A 22242-nucleotide genomic window follows, 5' to 3' on the forward strand; every position below is an offset into this window, starting at 1 on the left:
GAAAGAGTGCTGTAAAAGGAGTTAGAAATGATAAAGGTGACATGAAAACAGGAGAAAAAGATATCCTTGAAGTATGGAGTAATTACTTTGAAAAACTGCTAAAAGAAACAAGCAGTGATGATAGCACAGTGGTAAAAAACACTGACCATGCATGCAGTCAGCAATACATATCCATACTTGAAATAGAAAAAGTCATCAAAGGCTTGAAATGTGGAAAGGCAGCAGGAGTAGAGGCTATTCGACCAGAAATGCTGAAGTATGGTGGTATAACAGTCTTATAGTGGCTGCTCTGCACAGTTCAGAAAGTCTGGACAGAGGGATGAATTCCCGATGATTGGAGTAGAGCTCTAATAGTACTCATATATAAAAAGGGAAATAAAACTGAATAGAGGTATTTCCCTACTGAGTGTTCCTGGCAAGATATATGCAAGTATACTTGAGAAACGGTTGAGAAGAATTGTGGAAGAAAAGCTTGGTGAAGAACAAGCTGGATTCAGGCCAAATAGAGGCTGTCAAGATCATATCTTCACTTTACGACAAATAGTTGAGAAAGCATGGGAATATAACAAATATCTGTATTTAAGTTTTGTCGATTTGGAAAAGGCATATGACAAGGTGCCAAGAGAGAAGCAATTCAATACGCTACAGTTATGTGGTGTCAATGGGGCATTATATCAAGCAATACTTAGTCTTTATTTGAGTTGTAAGTCAGCAGTTAGAATTGAAGGGAAGTACAGGAAGATGGTTTAATGTGAAATCTGGTGTGAGACAAGGATGTACATTATTCCCTCTGTTATTGATTATCTATATGGATCACATTATGAAGTAAAGCGGTATTAAACATGATATCAGAATTGGAGATGTTAATGTCAGCTCTTTGCTTTATGTGGACGATGTTATACTTCTAAATAAATCTGCTACAAGTTTACAAAATTCCCTGAATAAATTTGAATATCTGTTGTAATAGATATGGTATGAAGGTCAGCATTAAAAAGATAAAGACAATGAAAATAGGTAGAATTGTTGAAAATGTCAACTGTGTTGTGAACGGGGAACCTGTGGAACAAGTAAAACATTTCAGCTACTTAGGCACGATTTTTACTGAAGATGGTAAATTAAATATGGAAATAGATAACAGAATCAATGGTAGGAAGTCAATTGAATAAAATCATATGGAATAAGAGAGAAATTAGTCGGAACACTAAATTAGCTGTATACAAGACAGCGTTCAAACCATTTTTAACTTATGGAACTGAGAACTGGGTCAGAAGTGAAACACTTGACCAAAGACTAGAGACCGCAGATATGAGAGTCCTGAGAAAGATTAGAGGTGTGAACAGATGGCATCAATGGCAATATCATATTAAAAACGAGGATATTAGGAAAGAACTTGACATTGTCAGCGTCCAGGATTACGTTAGCATAGCTAATCTCAGGTGGTATGGTCACTTAAACAGAATGGGCGAGGAAAGATTAGCAAAACAAGTGTTCTCTGCCAGGTTGGCAGCAAAACGACCCAGAGGAAGACCAAGATATAGGTGTATTGATATGGTACGAAGGGCGTTAGACGATAGAAATATAAAATCTGATAATGTTGGAGTCTTGACAAGTAACAGACTGATTTGGAGGAAAATTGTAGATAGGAAGTTAGCAATGATGTAATTTTTTTCATGTAGTACTATCATATCCTGTACACCCCTTGAGGATACATGGCAGGAATTTGATGATGATGATACAATGGCTACTCCTTCTTTTCCTTGATTGTTATTGCCTGAATATAACATTTTGTATTTATTGTTCAGAAAGATCTCGCCAGTTTTTGTCTTTTTTGTTTCAGTCACCCCTATTATGTCAATCTCTTACTTATCTAATTCCTCAGCTAGCTCCATTTCTTCGCCATTCAGACTTCTTATGTTGATAGCACCGATCTTTAACTCTGGTGATGTTGAGTTAGGGTGTGCTTTCAGATTTGTTCCAGTAGCTGAATTTTCGCTGTTTGCCCTGGCGAAAACAACAGGGGGCCTTGTTTAACTGGGCGATGCCTCAGCTGGTATGAAATTTTGTTATGTTGTACCATCATTTTTATTTTGGTTTAACCAATAAGAATAAAATTTGGTCGGCTAAATCCCAAATTGCCAGCCCATCCTCATTCAGTATCCAGGTAGATACCCACCAGGGTGCACCACGAGAAGGTGAGGATTGGACATTAAGTCAGAAGCCCTGGTCGGTTCTCCTCTCAGTTATACAGCTTTGAAACTTTCGTAGATGGATAAATGCACAAGATCCCTTATGAATGCATATTGACATACTTTGGTAAGACCTGTAGAAGAATGAATTAATGAACCTTAATACTACAATGAATACATGAAACATCAAAAGCATGCTGACACAGCATACCAAAACAATATCCTGTGGGATGAATCTCATCTTCTCCATAGAAGCAGTTTTGAATATCAGTGCCGTTTCAAAGACAGTTGTGAAGCCATTTAAATCATTCTAACCTGAATCTGAATGATATTCTCTCTTCCCCAGAAGTTTGGGAGGTTCTGATCTTGTGTAAGTATCAAAAAGTTTTAAATTAACTTCTAGTACACAGCAACCATTTTTAATTCGTAAACTGATTGTTGTATGTTGTATTCCTTTTCTTTGATTTCCGTGTTGTTTCGTTACACACACACACACACATACATACACACTAATGATGTACTGTACAGTACATCATTAGTGTGTGTGATAAGGCAAAAACCATATCTGGTTTTTTCCTTATATGGTTTTTATTTGTACTAATTATTTGTTTTTATTTGTACAAAAACCATATATTAGTACAAACTTTTCAGTACAAAATATTTGTACTTTCATAAAGTTCATTTCCAGGGTTATAGTGCAATTTCGTGTTGGAATAATTTTGTTTAAAAAAAAAAATGCTCAATAGAAGCTGCACAGGCTATGTTAATTCATCATATTATGCAATCAGCATCATACAACTACATAATATTCATTCTCAGGACTATTGCTGAATATCTACAGTATAGACCTTTCAGATATTTGTAGCTTCACCATAAAAACCACAGTAAGATGAAATTTTTATGAAAAAACTGATAGAGCATGTAAAAATGCAAAAGCAACAAAAATGACTGAAGAGAAACACGTGTAGGTTTTATCATCAATTGTCCCCCAAATCATTCTGTTACCTGTTAAGACTCCAACATTATCAGATCTTATATTTCTATCTTCTAAGGCACTTTTTACTGTATCAATCCACCTATATCTTGGTGTCTGGGTCGTTTTCCTGCCAAGCTGACAGTGATCACTTGTTCTGCTAATCTTTACTGTGGTTTTTATGTTGAAGCTCCAATATCTCTGTACTGAGATTAGCTCTGATAATACATTTCTTGATGCTAACAATGGCAAGTTGTTTCCTAATATCCTCATTTTTAATTTGATATTACCACTGATGCAATATGTTCATACCCTTAATCTTTCTAAGGACTCTCATATCTGTGGTCTCTAGTCATCTTTGGTCAAGTGTTTTACTTCTAAACTATCTCTCAAATCCATAAGTTAAAGTTGGTTTGAACACTGTCTTGAATGCAGCTAATTTAGTGTTTTCACTAATTTCTCTCTTATTCCATATAAACTTACTCAGGTGACTTCCTACCATACCAGCTTCGTTGATTCTGCTGTCTATTTCCATATTTAATTTACCATCTTCACTAAAAATCATGCCCAAGTAGCTGAAATGTTTTACTTGTTCTATAAGTTCTCCAATCACAATGCAGTTGATATTTTCAATGCTTCTGCCTATTTTCATTGTCTTTGTCTTGTTACTGTTGACATTCATACCATATCTATTACAACAGTTATTCGATTTAGTCAGCGAATCTGGAAGACTTGTACTGGATTTATTCAGAAGTATAACATCATTGCATAAAGCAAAGTGCATAAATCTCCATCTTCCTTTCTTTTAGTGTTGCACGGTGATCAGCATTCATTTTAGAAATTATGGACTTTACAATTTATAAATTAAAATATTTATAAATAAATATTTTAATTTCCTGACATTTCCATCTTCATATTAAGATCATCATTTGGAGTATATACAAATATACAAGTACAAGCTGAGTTATATTACACACAATAAGCTAAAAATCTATAGTCCTGTTTATAGTTAGCTCTTGGAACCTTTCTCTCCAAGAGCTAACTATAAACAGGATTGTAGATAATCCAGAATCCTAAATCAAAAATAACAATTGTAATGATAAAAAATAGGAAATCATTGTTACTGAAAGAAGATTCCTTTATAAAAAAGAATGCCTTTCTCATGTTATGTTAAATAGAATTTAGCTTTGATGTAGTTTCTAAACAATTAAGTTGTAATTTTTTTTTTTTCACTAGGTCATGCCAGTAGAATAACCAGTGATCAAATCATTGTTTCTTTAGCTTATAGTGTGTAATGTAACTCAGCTTGCACTTGTATATACCCCAGATCATGATCTTAATATGAAGATCGAAACATCGGGAAATTAAAATAGTTATTTATAACACGATTGTAAAGTCCATAAGAATAAATCTCCAATTTTGATATCAGGTTTAATACTACTTTCCTTCATAATGTGATCCATGTAGATAACGAATAACAGAGGGGATAATGTACATCCTTGTCTCACACCAGATTTAACATTAAACCATCTTCCTGTACTTCCTTCAATTCTAACTGCTGACTTACAATTCAAATAAAGACTAAGTATTGCTTGATATAATGCCCCATTGACACCATATAACTGTAGCATATTGAATAGCTTCTCTCTTGGCACCTTGTCGTATGCTCTTTCCAGATCTATAAAACTTAAATACAGATCTTTTCTTATATTCCTGCGATTTCTGAACTATTTATTGTGGTGTAAATCTGATCCTGAAAGCTTTTATTTGGCCTGAATCCATCTTGTTCTTCACCAAGTTTCTCTCCACCAATTCTTCTCAACGATTTCTAAAGTATACTGGCATAAATCTTACCAGGAACACTTTGTAGAGAAATACCTCAGTAATTCTCACATTCAGTTTTACTTCATTTTTATATATGGGTTCTATGAGAGCTCTACTCCAATCATCTGGAATTTATCCCTGTATCCAGGCCTTCTGAACTATGCAGTGCAGCTGTAAAACGTTTATACCTCCATACTTGAGCATTTCTGGTCGAATATCATTGCTCCTGCTGCCTTTCCACATTTCAAGCTTTTGATGGCTTTTCCTACTTCATGTATAGATATGTATTCCTGATTGCATACCTGTTGATTGGTTATTACCACTGTGCTGTCACTGTTTGTTTCATTTAGTAATTTTTTGAAGTAATTACTCCAAACTTCATTTGGAGTAATTACTTCAAAAAATTCAAGGATATCACTTTCTCCAGTTTTCATATCATTTTATCATCTCTAATTCCTTTTTAGTGAACTCTTTTCTCCATTTCTGAGCTTCTTCAACAACGTCCAGAATATCTTACCACCTTCTTGATATTTATTTTCTATGTTCTTACCAAAGTCTTCCCATGACTTTTGCTTAACTAGTTTTACACAGTGTTTCACTTTCTTACATTTGTCTCTGTATTCTCTAAGAGCAAAACCTGACTTTGATATGCTTTCTTCTTTTCCTCTTTAACTTTCTGTGTCCACCATGGAGTTCTGATTTTTCTATCCTTGCAGACAACTTCACCACATGGCTGAATGAATTCCCTCCACCTCTTTGGCTGAATGAATTCCCTCCACCTCTTTGGCTGAATGAATTCCCTCCACCTCTTTGGCTGAATGAATCAATGTTTACTTCAGAGCTTGCCAATGAATCTCCAAGGTTTGGTTCCTGTTCACAAACTCTTTCATTTTTTCTTGAATAATGTTTGTGTATTTTAGTCTGCAGTTCACATCTGAGAGCTGCTCAACTTTTATTCGCTTTAAAACTTTCTTACATGTTATTCTTTTCAATATGAAATTCAATTTTATCCTGCTCAAGACTAAATAGTGATCACTTCCAATTTCAAATCCTCTGTACACTCTGGTGTCCTGCACCAGGGAGAAAACATCACTATCAAGAATAACGTAGTCAATGAGACTTTTCTTATTCCTTGCCTCTTCTCTCCATGTGAATTTGTGCACATTTTTATGTTGGAACATGGTGTTAGTAATATCCAGTCCATGTCCTGAGCAGAAATCCAACAGATATTTGCCATTATTATTAGCTTTGCTCCTATCTCCAAATTTTCCCAATACATTTTTGTATGTCTGACAATCATTTACTATTCCACTATTTAGATCCCCAACAAGGACCAACTTTTCCTTTTCACTGTGTCAGGTGCTTTTGCTAAAGTGTAAAAATTCCTCCACTTCTACCTTAGTAGAGCTTTCTGTAGGATCACAAATAAATCTGATTGTCCAGTTCCCCCATTCTGATATTTGCCCACATCACTCTACTTGATATTACTTGTGATTCAAGACTAGGCTCGTATTTGCCTTGTGTTTAGGTTTTAACTAAATATATTTATGAATGAGATATTGACACTGTTAGTCCAAGACTTCAAAAATAACAGCATACTGTATAAACATTATGGTTCAACCACTGTGAAAAAGTAAAATTTGAGGTATGAATGTGAGGTTAATTAAAATTTGAGTTACAAAAGGTTGGAAGTCTATATATAGAATTCAAACTTTTGCTGGTGGACTGACATATAGTATATCAGTGTTTTGGGTTAGCTAAGAGCATAATAAGCTTCGATCCTTACAGATGTCAAGGAAGGAACTTATGTAAGCCAATTCAGGACTTTTACTATACAAATTATGTAGTGTTTTTTGGTTTTACACAGAATGATGGAATTCAAATACCAACAAACAGCAAAATAACTAAAAAAGTACACTATGAGATATGCATATAGGTATTTATGCATTAACACATTCATGTTGGTTGGAGATAAATTGTCTCTTGGTGTGCTTGATCTCAGGGCAGAACAAGAAAGTCATATACTTCCTGTTTTTTGTGTGTTGGATACATCATCATCATCATACATATCAAGGATTTAGGCCTAGTATGGCCTGTTCCGGCCTTAGAAGTCATCGTTGAATCGTTTAAGAGGACGTCCTGGTTTTCTTTTTCCTAATGGCTTGTACTTTAAGACTTGTTTTGGTAATCTTTCTGTTTTCATTCTTTGAAGGTGTTCCATCCATTTATGTTTTTTAATTTTTAATTTTTTCAATTACTGGTTCTTGGTTTAATTCTTTCATAATATCTTCATTTCTTTTGTGATCAAATAGGGTATACTTTGCAGTTTTTCTCATAAACTTCATTTCTGCTGTTGTTAATCTTTGTTTGTCTTTTTTGTTTTATTGTCCAGATTTCGCTTCCATACATTAAGACCGGTAGGGCTAATGTATTGTATACTTTTAACCTGGTTTGTTTTTGAACTAAGTTTGGTTTAAATATAGAGTTAATTACTCCTGTTATTTTTAAATATTTTGCAATTTTTATGTTTATATCTTTTTCATTTTCATAAGTGATCATACATCCTAGGTAGTTAAATGAATTCACCTGTTCTAAGATCTTGTTATCTAATAATATTTTAGTTCTTGCTGGATCTTGTCCTTTAAAGGCCATAGTTTTTGATTTTTCCGTTGATATTATCATACCATAATCTTTGGATATCTCATTTAGATTTAAAATAGCTTTCTGTAAGTTATCTTCAGAATTTGTAATTATTATTTGGTCGTCTGCAAAGAGGAGAGTGTTTAAGTTAACTGTAGGTGAAAGTTTAATTCCTTGATGTAAATTTTTACTCCATTTTATTATTATTTCATTTAAGTAGATATTAAAAAGAGTTGCTGAGAGGGGACATCCCTGTCGGACCCCTTGGTTTATCTCTCTTGTATATGATAGCTCGTAATTTAATCTTATTTGTATTTGATTATTTACGTATATACTTGTGACAGCTTTTAGGATATTATTTGGTATTTGTCTTTCTTTTAATATGTTAAATAATACGTTTCTTTTAACTTTGTCAAATGCATTTTCAAAGTCAATAAATGCAATATGTGTTTCTAAGTTATATTCTCTTCTTTTCTCTATTATTAATTTTAGGCAGAAGGCTGGGTCTATACATGATCGTCCTTTCTAAATCCATTTTGTACCTCTAGAATAAAGTTTTCGGAATATTTCATTAGTTTGTTATTTAAGATTCTGCTGTATATTTTGTAACATGAATTTAGTATACTGATACCTCTATAGTTTTTAGGGTCATCTCTATTACCTTTCTTAAAGATAGGAATCACAATTGCTTTTTTCCATTCTATTGGGGGGATACCAGTTGAGTAAATTTTATTTAAAAATAATAAGAGTCTTCCTTTGAATCTTGTTCCTGCGTATTTATATAGTTCTGATCCTAGCTTATCTTCTCCAGGTGATTTTCCGTTTCTTGTTTCTTTCAGGCTGATTTCTAATTCTTCTTCAGTTATTTCCTTTTCATTTTCGTTAATTGTTTGCCAGTTTCTTTGTTAAAATATTTGTCTGTCCACAGTTCTGTGTAGTAATTGAGAAATTCTTCTAATTTCAATTCAGTGTTTAATTTGATGTTTTCTTTCGTATCTGCATTTAGGTGTTTCAAAATCTTATATACATTGTGTCTTATTTTATATAAATCATGTTCTAAATTAGAAACAAATTTATTCCATGATTCTCTATGTCTTTTTCTGACTTCTCTTTTAGCTATGGCTCTTATTCTTTTATATTCTATTTCATCTTCTAATCTTTTACTGCTTAACCATTTGTGATAGGCTTCATTTTTCTTTTTGATTATTTCTTTGATTGTTTCATCCCAGATCTTCAGTTTTTTTCTTTTATTGAATTTTTTGGTCTTTCCTAAGCTTTCGTTTGCTGCTGCATTTAGTATCGTTTTTATATTAAGCCATTCTATTTCTATTTCTTCATTTTGTTTTATTTTATCTAGATACTGGTTAATTCTTTGTTCATATAGCCATTGTACATTTGTGTCATTCAATAGTCTAGTTTTATAAACAAATGTTTCAATTTTTCTTTCTGTTCTTGTTACTTGTAGCCATTTAGGTGGTAATCTTAATTTTATTTTAACAAGGAAGTGGTCACTGCTTATTTCATATCCTCTGTGTTGGATATGACACCATTAATCATGGTGTGCACTTTCATTGAAACCCAAAGTATATAGTGTGTGTTAAAAAGGGGGGGGGGGGTTGTCTTTCAGGATATATTAGAAACCAATATATTTATTTGATATATTTGAATTATTAAACAGTGTAAAGAATTATATGTTAGCCCGCATTAATAAGACATGAACTTATTTGACTGGGACATTTAGGAAGGGGAAGAACAGGATTAAAAGAAAATGCATTCAGAAGAAAAAAAAAATACACATTGATTCAATGAAGTCTAACTGCACTTCTGCCAACTGTACTTAGTTCTGAAGAAAAATTTTTTGCTTCACCTTTCGAGAAAGAGGCTAATGCATACACTTATTCTATGTGGAAATGTTAAAATTTCACTGTTATTTTTGTATAAATAACTAAACACAGAAATTACAAATTACTGTACCAATTAAATGTATACCTGCAAATTCCTTATTGTTTCTCCTCCTTTACCAATAACAAGTCCTACTTTAGGGCCCGGAATCATCATTTCCATCACTGTGTGTCCATCAGGGAGATGTGTGGGATCAGAGGGAATTACAGGTGGTCCACCACGTTCACCTCGACTTATTATCTGGGATAATAATTCTTTTGCCTTACTGAAAGGAGATTTATTAAACTGCAAAATTAATTTTTGGTAATGATTTTATAAACAAAGTGCAAGTAACTGAAGGAAACGAGATTATATAACAACTGCAGGAAATTTATTAAGACAATGATCAGGTAAAAGAAGAAATAGATATATTACTAAATAGTAGACAATATCAAGAGTGATGATGTAGACAAACTTCAGTATGGGGAATTGGACAATGAGAATAATTTATGCCTATGGTTCCACAGAACGTTCTACTAAGGAAGAGGTGGAGGAATTTTTATATAATAGAAGACAGCTGACACAAAGAAAAACTTGGTCTTTGTTGGAGCTCTACTCTGCAAAGTAGGAAATGAATACCAAACATACAGAAATGTTTGGACAACATTTAGAGAAAACGGCAAATATAACAACGTTAAGTATCTAGCAGATTTCTGTTTGGGAAATGGACTAGACATCACTAGCACACATGGTGTTTTAATATAAAAATGTACACAAACTCATTTGGAGAGAAGACAATAAAAAGGTCTCGTTGACTATGTTATTGTTGACAGAGATATCCAACTGTTCAGGACACAAGAGTCTAGAGGGAACCCAAAATAGGAAATTATCACCATTTAGTTGAGCAAATGAAGTTGAATATCAAACTGAAAAGGGTGTAAGCAAGTTAAAAAATCAATCAGCTTTGGTTACTCATGCAGACTGAAAAAATTATTGATTGCTAAAGCCAGAGAGATATGTGGTGAAGTTGTCTACAACAAAAGAAAAATCAGAATTCCATGGGGAACTCCAACAGTTGAAGGTTATCATGAAAAAAGAAGAAAGAGCATTCAAAATTCCTCAGCATGTGCAGTAAGAAAATACAGTGATGTAAGAAATGCAAAGGTAGGTAGTAAACAAAATTCATATGAAGCGTTTGGTAAGAATAGAAAAGATAGACATAATAGGGATGGACAAAATGTTCTGGAGGCTAAGGAATACTCTTAGAAATGGATCATGTATAAAAGGAATCAGAAATGAGAAAGGTGACATGAAAACTGAAGATAGAGATATCCTGCATGTTTTAATCAATCATCTATTTCCTGATATGGGTCCTTAGAGGGTGCATCTCCTATCAACGTTTTGCTCAAATGAGGATCACTTGAGTACTCTAATATTGTTGTATGTTATATTTCAGTTCCTCTAGGGCTATTCTGACTGAATCAATCTACCAAGATCTTGGTCTTCCCTCTGGATCTTTTTTCCTGTCATCATACACCTGTTTTGCTAATTGTTGTATGTTATATTTCAGTTCCTCTAGGGCTATTCTGACTGAATCAATCTACCAAGATCTTGGTCTTCCCTCTGGATCTTTTTTCCTGTCATCATACACCTGTTTTGCTAATCTCCATTCCCATTCTGGTTACATGGTCATATTAGACTGCTCTCCACCATAGCACAATTGGAAGAACAACAGTACATTGCACCCTACAGTTTGGAAAAGGCCCGAGTTTGATTCTTATCAAAGGTGGTGGATTCTTTGGAGGTGTCACATAATAATAATAATATTCTTAAATGATAACAATGTCTAGTTCCTTTTTAATATCATTCTGCTACTCGTGTCATCTGTTCACTGTCCTAATTTTTTTCAGAACTCTTGTATGTCTTCAGTCTTAGATCAAGTGTATTATTTCTAACCCAGCTCTCAGATCCATAAGTTAATATTGATTTGAATGCCATCTTGTATACAGCTACTTCAGTAATTCAACTACTTTCTCACTATAATAATCCATACAAATTTATTCATTCAGCTTCCTAACATACCAGCTTTGCGTACTGAATTGTGTATTTCCATATAATTTGCCATAGTGAAAAACTGAAAAAAAATGGATGCAACTCTAAAGAAGAAGGGGGGGGGGGGGGTTATATTTCTGCAGGTGTTCTGTTTGAAGACCCAAAAAATAAAGATTACCGTGCATAATATTCAAAGAGTAGGTTCATAACTTCAATGTGCCTTGCTGCATAGTAGGACTAAGCAATTTTAAATGCTTGTTCACTTAGTTGAGATTTCATATCCAGCATGTGTAAGCAACAGTATTGTCAAGATTACTGGAGGACTGACGTGGCTTGAAAGAGTTCCATGTTTCATTTCTAGAATAGGATTTCTGGGATTATGAAGATAATAAATAAATAATATATATATATATATATATATATATATATAAAGATAAGCCAAAATTTGAAACGTTTTTATGTCACTTTTTTTTTTGTCTTACCAACTTACTGGCCCAGAACTCGGGAGGGTTAGACACCATAGGCGCCCCCCCCCCCCCCAGTATGTATGTATGTATGTATATATATATATATATCTGGGCACCTTTTCATATGTCTTTTCCAGGTCTACAAAACTTATATACAGATACTCATTATATTCTCACAATTTCTCAATTATAAAGTGATCATATGACTTTGATCATATGACCTCAAGTCTAAAACCAGCTTGTTGCTCTCCAATTTTGTGTTCCCCAATATTTCTTAGTCTCTTCTCAAATATACTTGCATGAATCTTACCAGGAACACATTGCAAGGAAATATGTCTACTCACATTCTGCTTTATTTCCCTTTTTTACATATAAGAACTATGAGAGCTCTACTCAGCATCATCTAGAATTCCACCTTCTGACCATGCCCTCTGAATTACGCAGTGTAGCCAATGCATAATTCAGAATGCACAATTTCTATATCTCCATATTTAAGCAATTCTGGTCAAATATCTACTCCAGCTGCCTTTCCATAATTCAAGTTTTTGATAGTGCTTTCCATCTCAAGTATTGGTATATACACCTGTTGGCATTACTCTTGCAAATTTTATAGTATTGATTTCTTTTACAGTATTCTTTCCTCCATTTCAAAGCTTTTTCAATGGCCTCCACAACATTTTGCTCCGTCCTGATATTTACCTTCTATATTTTAACAAAATCTTCCTGTGATTTTTATTTAACTACTTTTCCACATTGATTAGTTCTCTTACATTTTTCTCTGTATTCTTTTAGGACATATGTCAACTTATTTGCTAGGAACTTTTGGTATGTTTGCTTCTTTTCCAGAACTGCTTTTTTTAACTTGTCAGCCATCATGTTATTTTTCTATCCTTGCAGAAAACTTCCTGACATGCGTTCCTAGTTTAATAAATGTTTTACTCAGATTTTGCCACCGAGACTGCACACACGGCTTGGTTTTTGTTTTCAGTCTATTTCATTTTCACCTGAACAATGTTTGAATAGTTGAGTCTACAGTTTATCTGTAAAAGCTGCTCAACTTTAATTCTTTTTCAAACCTTCTTACATACTGTTCTTTTCAATGTGATATTCATTTTTATCTTACTTAAAACTAAATGGTTATTTAATTTCAAATCCTCTGTGCACTCTTGAGATGAAGGTGAAGCACAAAGATGTTTACTATCAATAATGACAGCCAATGAAACTTTTCTTATTTTGTGTATCTTCTCTCAATGTGAACTTCTCTATGTTGGAACACCAGGAAGATTCTTCATTCTAGCAGGTTCAAATTTGATTGTATTTTCCTTGCAGCATGTGAATCACTACGAAATTGTGTCATCATCAAATTCCTGACATGTACCCCCAAGGGGGAGGGGGGTACAGGATGTTATGATAGCACAACATGAAAAACTAACATCAAAATTGTGTCTTGTGTCTCTATTTTGCAATAGAAACACCACCTAGAAGGCACATGCTTCATGTTCATGTTTTGAATTTGGTTACTTGTCTGTTGTCCCAATGATGTCTGTGTTATACTGGATGAAATCTATCAGTTTTTGAATCAACTTCTATATTTTTTAGATGTGTAAGCTGTGAAAGTTTCTATAAATTTGTTTCCAATTTACACTAATTGCCAGTATAAATCATACAAAGACTAATTGTCTATGTACTGTATTTAGTGGTAGAATAAAGCTATTTCTATTTCTTGCATTTGTAGTATGATTGTGGAGTGGATGCTTATTGCTATACAGTTACTGTTCCATTTCATCCTAAAAAATACATGCAATGAACAAAACTGTCTTTATACAAGTGAATAAAAATGAATCTGTTTATAACAAGCCAAAAGGCTATTTTACCGGCGACATAAGTTTAAGGGAGATGGTAAATTCCGTATTATTGTACAGCCGGGTACGAAACTCGGATTGAAATCCATCGAATCCTACACTTTCATGCCTAAAAAACTATCGGCGAGCCCAAGTGTAAGTAATCACTTGGGAAGTACAACACGAGGGCAACTCGGAGCAAAGGTGGAGCAAGCTCCATCACTCTTCTTAATATTCTCTCATAATGTAAAATGCAGCTCCTAGGGGATGTATTACTGTTTTACATTATGAGAAAAGGGTCACTACCCAGACCAGTTCAACCCTTTTTGAGGTCTCACCAGTGAGTACCTGGAATATCAATGTTTTAATATAAAGGACAGTGATGGAGCTTGCTCCACCTTTGCTCCAATTGTCCTGGTGTTGTACTTCCCAAGTGATTACTTACACTTGGGCTTGCCGATAGTTTTTTCGGCATGAAACTCTAGGATTCGATGGATTTCGATCCGAGTTTCGTATCCGGCTGTACAAAAATATGGGATTTACCATCTCCCTTAAACTTAACTTACGTCGCCGGTAAAATAGCCTTTTGGCTTGTTATAGCAGTAATAACAATATATAAGTACACCATTTTAGCAATTCGTTAGTAGAGGTATATGTAAGTTCAGTTCACTTAAAACCTTGATATTCCAGATCTAACCCACTCACTGGTGAGACCTCAAAAAGGGTTGAAACCGGTCTGGGTAGTGATCTCTTCTCATAATGTAAAACAGTAATACATCTGTTTATGTTTTGTGATTAGCACACCATTGGCATTAAAGTATTTTCTCATTTTGACTTTTGTTGTTTGAGTTCCCTGCCTTATTCTATGTTTTATTTAAATACTAATAAAATTCATGTTTTTTGTAGTAAGAACATATATTGACTTGTAAAACTTTCTGCTTAGCATACATACAAAAGTGAACTCTCCATGGGTGCATAAAAAATTACTGAAATATAGTCGAAAGCTTCAATTTAAGTTTCTGACATATTTTTTGAAGCTTTTTAAAGTTTCTTTCGGTATCATCATCATTATTCCTTGATATGCACCCACAAAGGATGTTGAGGTTACTATGACAGTACCGCATGATTAAGTTTACATTAATATTTATCTCTTATCAAAACTTTTACTCCAAATCAGCCTATTACTTGTGAGCAATCCTATATTATCATACCTAACATTTCGTGCTTCTAAAGTCATCATCATCATCATACGTATCAAGGATTTAGGCCTAGCATGGCCTGTTCCGGCCTTAGAAGTCATTGTTGAATCATTCAAGAGGACGTCCTGGTTTTCTTTTTCCTAATGGCTTGTACTTTAAGGCTTGTTTTGGTAATCTTTCTGTTTTCATTCTTTGAAGGTGTTCCATCCATTTATGTTTTTTAATTTTTAATTTTTTCAATTACTGGTTCTTGGTTTAATTCTTTCAAAAGTGCTTCTAAGGTACTTCTGACAATCAATCCACCTAGACTTCGGTCTTCCTCTGGGTCTATTTCCTGTCATCTTGCTTGTTTTGCCAACCTTTCCTCTACCAATCTATTTAAGTAGCCATACCACTTCAGATTAGCTCTGCTGACACATTCTTGAATGTCAAGTTCCTTTCTAATATCTTAGTTTTTCATATCATTCTGCATTGATGTTTGGTTCACTAATCTAATTTTTCTCAGAACCCCAAGTCATATCTGTGGTCTCTAGTCTTTGATCAAGTCTTTATTTCTAACCCTACTCTGAGATCCATAAATCTAGTTTGAACACTGTCTTGTATACTGCGAGTTTGGTGTTTTGCTAATTTTTCTCTTATTCCATATCAATTTATTCAGTTAAATCAACCATACAAGTTTTGCTTATTTCCAGATTTAGCCTGCCATCTTCACTAAAAAACTGCCTAAACAGCTGAAATATTTTAATTGTTCTATAAGATCTCCATTCAGAATGCAGTTGAAGTTTTCTATGTATGTGTAGAAGCTTACGTGCTGTGAGGACATCATGTTGGAGGCTTAATGGATTTTTTACAACACTCAAAAAGAATTAAAATAGAATTTAATACTTCCTATATTTCATCCTAGTCACTAGGACATCTATGGGGATTACAAAAACAATTAATGTAACATGCACACAAAAATCTTACAATACTAAGCCCAACCACATGGGTGACACTAAAGTCCTATCTAGGCGGAGCGCCCTTCTAAGGGCAGTAGTAGGCGGCCTGGGGTGATGAGTGTTTCCCAAATCTTCGGAAGCTTAATGCAACCGTATTTATTAAGATTTGGTTGGTTTCTGAGAGCTGCTGCTGCTTCTAAGAAAAGTCTCTCTTTCTTGAATTTGCTGTGGGTGGTGTCCAAAACATGGCCAGCCAAGCCTGAATGGCCATAGTTGTGTTTACAGATGTAAGACTTGTGTTCCTCCAGGCGGATGGATGCTGATCTGCCTGTCTGTCCAAAGTACGCCAGCTTACAGGAACTGGGTACTTTGTAAACTCCAGGCAGAGAGAGAGAGAGGAGGGAGCTGATCTTTCGTAGAACGGATAAGGGTAGCAAGTTTGTGGTAGGGCTTATATGCTGTGTGTAGGTTGTACTTTTTTAGTATCTTGGCTATTTTTTCAGATGTGCCACAGATGTAGGGTATGGTGATGGCATTTTTGAAATCTTGTTGATGAGAAGGACGGGGAATGGGGGAGGAACTGATTATTTTTTTGATACTGTGTTCGCTGTAGCCATTGGAGAGGAAAGTGCTGTGTATGTGGTTAAGCTCAGTAGTAAGGGCAGTTCCGCTGGAACAAAGATTGTGGGTTCTCTTGGTAAGAGTTTTAATGATGCCATATTGTTGCTAGGGGTGGTGGTGGTGGGAGAGTTTGTGAATGTATCTGCCTGTGTGTGGGTTTTCTGTATACAGTGAAAGCAAGTGTATCATTAGGCAGGTGTGTGACTAAGGTGCCTAGGAAGGTTAAACAATTGTTCTTTTCCTTTTCCATAGTAAACTGGATTCTTGGATGTAGGCTATTGAGATGACTGAGGAAGGAGTCTAATGTGTCTGGGCCATGAGGCCAAATAGAGAAGGTTTGAGTGGGGCTGAGTCTATGGCTCGTTTTTCGAAATCTTCCATTAGAAATTGGTAGGGGGGTGAGAGGGGGGGGGGGACCCATGGCGGTTCCCTCTATCTGCTTGTAGATTTTGTTCTTCCAAGAGAAATACCCAGAGTTAATGGCAAAGGAAAAGAGATCAAGATGTCAGAGGGAAAAACGTTTTCTAAGAGAGATAAGGTGTCAGTTAAGGGAATATTGGTAAACAAAGAGGAGATATCAAAGCTTACCAATAGTCTGCATTATTCAATGTTAAATTTTCTGTGAGGGCTTTAAAGTGGGCCGAGTTTTTTTATATAGGAAGTGGACCTTCCGGTGAGGGGGGTCAGAGAGTTGGCCAGCTGTTTAGACAGTCTGTAGTAAGGTGCGTTGGTGGCATCTACTATAGGCCTGAGTGGGGAATTCGGTTTGTGGATGTTTGGTAAACCGTATATTCGGGGGGGTTTAGTTTTTTTGTGACGACAGAGGACCAGGAGGTTACTTTTTTAAGTAAGATGTTTAATTTCTTAACTTGTGTTTTTGTGGGGTCGTGTTCTAGCGGGATGTAGGCAGCGCGATCACAGAGGATAATGTTCATTTTACGATTGTATTCACTGGTATTAAGAAAGCCTGTGGCATTACCCTTTGAATGCAATCGTAAAATGAACATTATCCTCCGCGATCGCGCTACCTACATCCTGCTAGAACCTTTCTATGGAAAAGGAAAAGAACAATTGTTTACCCTTCCTAAACCCCTCAGTAACACACCTGCCTAATGATACACTTGCCTTCACTGTATACAGAAAACCCACACACACAGGCAGACACATTCACAAACTCTCCCACCACCACCCCCTCGCAGCAATATGGCATCATTAAAACTCTTACCAAGAGAGCCCACAATCTTTGTTCCAGCGAAACTGCCCTTACCACTGAGCTTAACCACATACACAGCACTTTCCTCTCCAATGGCTACAGTGAACACAGTATCAAAAAAATAATCACTTCCTCCCCCATTCCCCATCCTTCTCGTCAACAAGATTTCAAAAATGCCATCACCATACCCTACATCCGTGGCACATCCGAAAAAATAGCCAAGATACTAAAAAAGTACAACCTACACACAGCATATAAGCCCTACCGCAAACTTGCTACCCTTATCCGTTCTACAAAAGATCAGTTCCCTCCTCTCTCTCTCTCTGCCTGGAGTTTACGAAGTACCCAGTTCCTATAAGCTGGCGTATTTTGGACAGACAGGCAGATCAGCATCCATCCGCCTGGAGGAACACAAGTCTTACATCTGTAAACACAACTATGGCCATTCAGGCTTGGCTGACCATGTTTTGGACACCACCCACAGAGTATCATGGAAGAAAACCACCATGCTCCATCACAGCAAATTCAAGAAAGAGAGACTTTTCTTAGAAGCAGCAGAAGCTCTCAGAAACCAACCAAATCTTAATAAATACAGTTGCATTAAGCTTCTGAAGATTTGGGAAACACTCATCACCAGAGGTCCCACCTTACATTCCAGGCCACCTACTACCATCCTTAGAGGGCGCTCCATCTAGATAGGACTTTAGTGTCACCCACGTGGTTGGGCTTAGTATTGTAAGATTTTTGTGTGCATTTTACATTAATTGTTTTTGTAATCCCTGTAGTGACTAGGACTAAATATAGGAAGTATTAAATTCTATTTTAATTCTTTTTGAGTGTTGTAAAAAATCCATTAAGCCTCCAACATGAAGTTTTCTATGCGTCTGCCTAATTTCATAGTTTTGGTCTTTTTATTTATTTTCATGCAAATTTGTTACAGCTGTTATTCAATTTAATGAGATAATCCTGGAGACTTCAACATCACCTGCATAAAGCAAAGAGCTAAGTTTGGCATCTCCAATTCTAACTAATATCAGGCCTAATGCCACTTTCTTTTATGTCATCCATGTAAATGATGAATAAGAGTAGAGATAATATGCATCCTTGTCTTACCTCTAAAAATGACTACAGTAACAAAAAACCTGAAAAATGTGGTCTTGCTCAGCATGGAGTGGACACTAACCATGATATCTTATCGTCCAATACTTGCCTTTTACATTGATGCAGGTTTGGGTTTGAGCAGTTATTTAAAGAGTGATGAATAATTTCTATGCACCTAAATTTAAATCAGAATGATCCTCTCTATTGCCAAGATTTAGGAGAATCTCATCCTCATAAATGGCAAGTAATAATGTTCCCTCATTTTAATTTTAATTATATTTTTATTATATGCTGTTTTATTTTATTTATAAGTTTTATTTAAAGTCACTTAATTTTAAATTCAGGCATTAATTGTGTAACCATCCACTAGGGTGGCATCTGGCACATGGCTCAGCTCTGTAAATAGGATTAACATTCTTTGTTGTTGACTGACAGCTTCACATTGACGCTGGTGATCATGCTAGTGCACTGATGGTGACCCAGTTTTTGGTTGAAATGTTTGCAGTAATAAAATTAATACATTCTTGTGAATGTGTGTATATAATAATAAGTCCTACCCCTAATTTTACATCAAACCATCTTCCTGTATTTCCTTCAATTCTAACTGCTGACTGACAACTTAAACATACAGTATGTATTGCTCTGTGTAATGTTTCATCACCCCAATAGTGTTTTAAAAAGCTTTTCTCTGAGTACCTTGTCGTATGCCTTTTCCAGATCTACAAAACTAAAGTACAGATCCTTGCCATATTCCCATGATTTCTCAACTATTTGTCTTAAAGTGAAAATCTGATCTTGACAACTTCTATTTGGTCTGAACCCAGCTTGTTCTTCTTGAAATTTTACTTCCACAATCTTTTTCAACCTCTTTTCATTTAATATTTGGTTACAAAATATGGATGGATCCATAATATCCACTCTTTACATCTTATTTATGCCAAATTCAAGCTTTTTTGGCTTTAATCATCTTAATTTATAGTTTTAATATTTTACTTTAGCTTCATAGCTTTAAAATGAAAATAAATCAATTTGAAGTTTGGAAATGCTTTACCAAATGTAATAATAAAGCACAGTACAGTTATTTACCGAAGTAGATTTCATATAAGGAACTGAACACTATTGGAATGATAAGGCACTTATGAACATATGCATGAATCACTTTTTAAAAGATGGGCCGAGAAAAAAAAGACCTTTCAAGTAGCTCAAAAGAATTAGGGCTGATTAGCCAATTTTAAACTTTAGCAAAAAAAAAATTAAGTGAGAGTGTATCTAGAATGGTGGTCGAAGATGGGATCTCATTTCAAACAATTATCCAGTTCTTTTATAGGCAAATTAATATCAAAGTAGGATTCGTTATTACAAAAGAAACAGTCATCTGAAGTTAATTTTGGACATCTGTGAAGATAAAAAAAGAAGAGCAAGTATCAAAAATTAGAGAATTAGCAAAATCAGATCACTGTTTCTTACCATGGATGATTAGAACAGTATTGGATATAAAATATATTTCAGTATTCTTGTTCACTAAAATTTTAAATTTCAATGAACAAAAATTTAAATTAATGATTAGTCTAAAATATACCTGAAAAAATGTTTGTCAGTTGATATAAAGAATATTACATTTCTTATGAATGCAAGTATCTGGAAGAATTTTGAAAAGCATATTGTGGCTATAACAGATGGACACAGAAATTGAGATATGCAAGCTTAATTGATGCATTTAATAATGCATCAAAAATAATTGAAAATTTAAAAATTAAGTGCACTTTCTAATCTACTGTGAAAGCTGTGAATGATAACTTCTGTCCAATCCTGCTTTTACCTGTTTTGCATCTGTAATTCTATTATACTGTTATAATGCCTCCCTCACTTTTCCCTCAATTCTGATAATAGAATATTATATTAATAGATCAGAAGAAAATTGTCCAAACTGGATACCAAAAATTCTTCTTTTCTATGGATGTTAACACAAATATTTGATCATCGCTTGTGTTGTTTAGAGGAGAAATCATGTATCTAGAAAGATTAATTAACTTTATTTAGTTATTAAATTATTAGTCCAATATCCTGACTTCGTCACCAAGACACAATGTACATAGGAACTATATCCATTTTTTACACCAGAACTGTTCTGATTTGAAAGACCTATGTCATCAACATGAATCACCAGATATAATTGGGGAGGATATCTCCCTATTATACAGAAGATTTAAATCTGCTTCTGTATAATAGATGGTTTTTATCTACTTCTGTATAATAGGGAGGTATACAGAAATATATATAAATCACAAGACTGTTGTAGGGCTGTGCTAGATTCCAGAACTGGAATCTGGCACAATGCTACAACAGTCTCCAAATTTAAGTAAATATAGCAGTTGCACCTTACTGGAAATCTGGGTGATGATCTTGAGACCTTCAATGGAAGAATTAAGATCCCATCACTGCACTTACAGAGTGCACTAGCTAGAACTTTAGGATCTCACCTTTTTACAATCAATGTCTGTCTTCCTGCTAATGTGCTTGCACGCACAGGTAGTTTATATCTTTGTGCCCATAAAGACTGCTTATATAACCAAGGTGAAATACTGGTTAACAAATTAACTAAAGAAACTTAGTTCATTATCATCCCTAAAAGTGCTTTCTCCTCTAACGTTTTTTTATTATCTTCTGTTCTGCTGATAACTATCCTGAAGCACAGAAATAGTCCATACTCATCCCATTCCTAAGAAGGGAAACAAAAATATACCATCAAATTACTGTCAAATTTCTTTCGCTTTCAATTCTTAGGTAAAGGAGAACCATTAGCTGTTAACTATTACACTACATGGAAACCTATCAACTAATATTTATTGCCAATGAACTCCACACTTGATATTACTAAGCCTTATGGTTACATTTGGCACAAAATGCTATTTAAGATAATATGGGATGTATTGGACTTCTGAAATTGCCCAACTCTCTTTCTGGCTGTGTCAATATCAACTAGATGACATAATCCAGCAACTAATGCTGGGTTTCTCCAGGGTTCCATTTCTCTCAAACTACTCTCTCTCTCCTATGTATCAACAACTGCCTACAGTTAACTGTAATCCAATTGACCTCTTTCTCATTTTACAAATCTTGTACAATAGAAATTGTACCTCTAAATGTGTCACTATTGAGTGAACTGAAATCATAGGAAGTGAACCTTGTATGTAGAGTACTGAATCAGAACTTATAGGAAAAGTAGGCCTTAATCAACTTTTAACTTGGATTACAGTAATCCAAGTAATCCAATTCACCTCTTTCTCATTTTACAAATCTTGTACA

The 22242-nt window shown here is 34.7% G+C and overlaps 1 protein-coding gene across 4 annotated transcripts in view; it reads right to left on the reverse strand.

Moving 5' to 3' along the window:
* Positions 1-22242, reverse strand: part of LOC150103960 (far upstream element-binding protein 1-like) — a 311837-nt gene that overhangs the window by 163283 nt on the left and 126312 nt on the right. For all 4 annotated transcript variants that reach the window (XM_090397206.1, XM_090397205.1, XM_090397203.1 and 1 more), the window contains one exon: positions 9613-9790. In XM_090397206.1, coding sequence (XP_090253332.1) covers positions 9613-9790 — 178 coding nt within the window. The remainder of the gene's footprint in view (positions 1-9612; positions 9791-22242) is intronic.

Source organism: Typopeltis vanoorti, chromosome 8 (assembly GCF_054136105.1).
Source record: "Typopeltis vanoorti isolate ZY-2024b chromosome 8, IOZ_Tvanoo_1.0, whole genome shotgun sequence".
Lineage (NCBI taxonomy): Eukaryota > Metazoa > Arthropoda > Arachnida > Uropygi > Thelyphonidae > Typopeltis > Typopeltis vanoorti.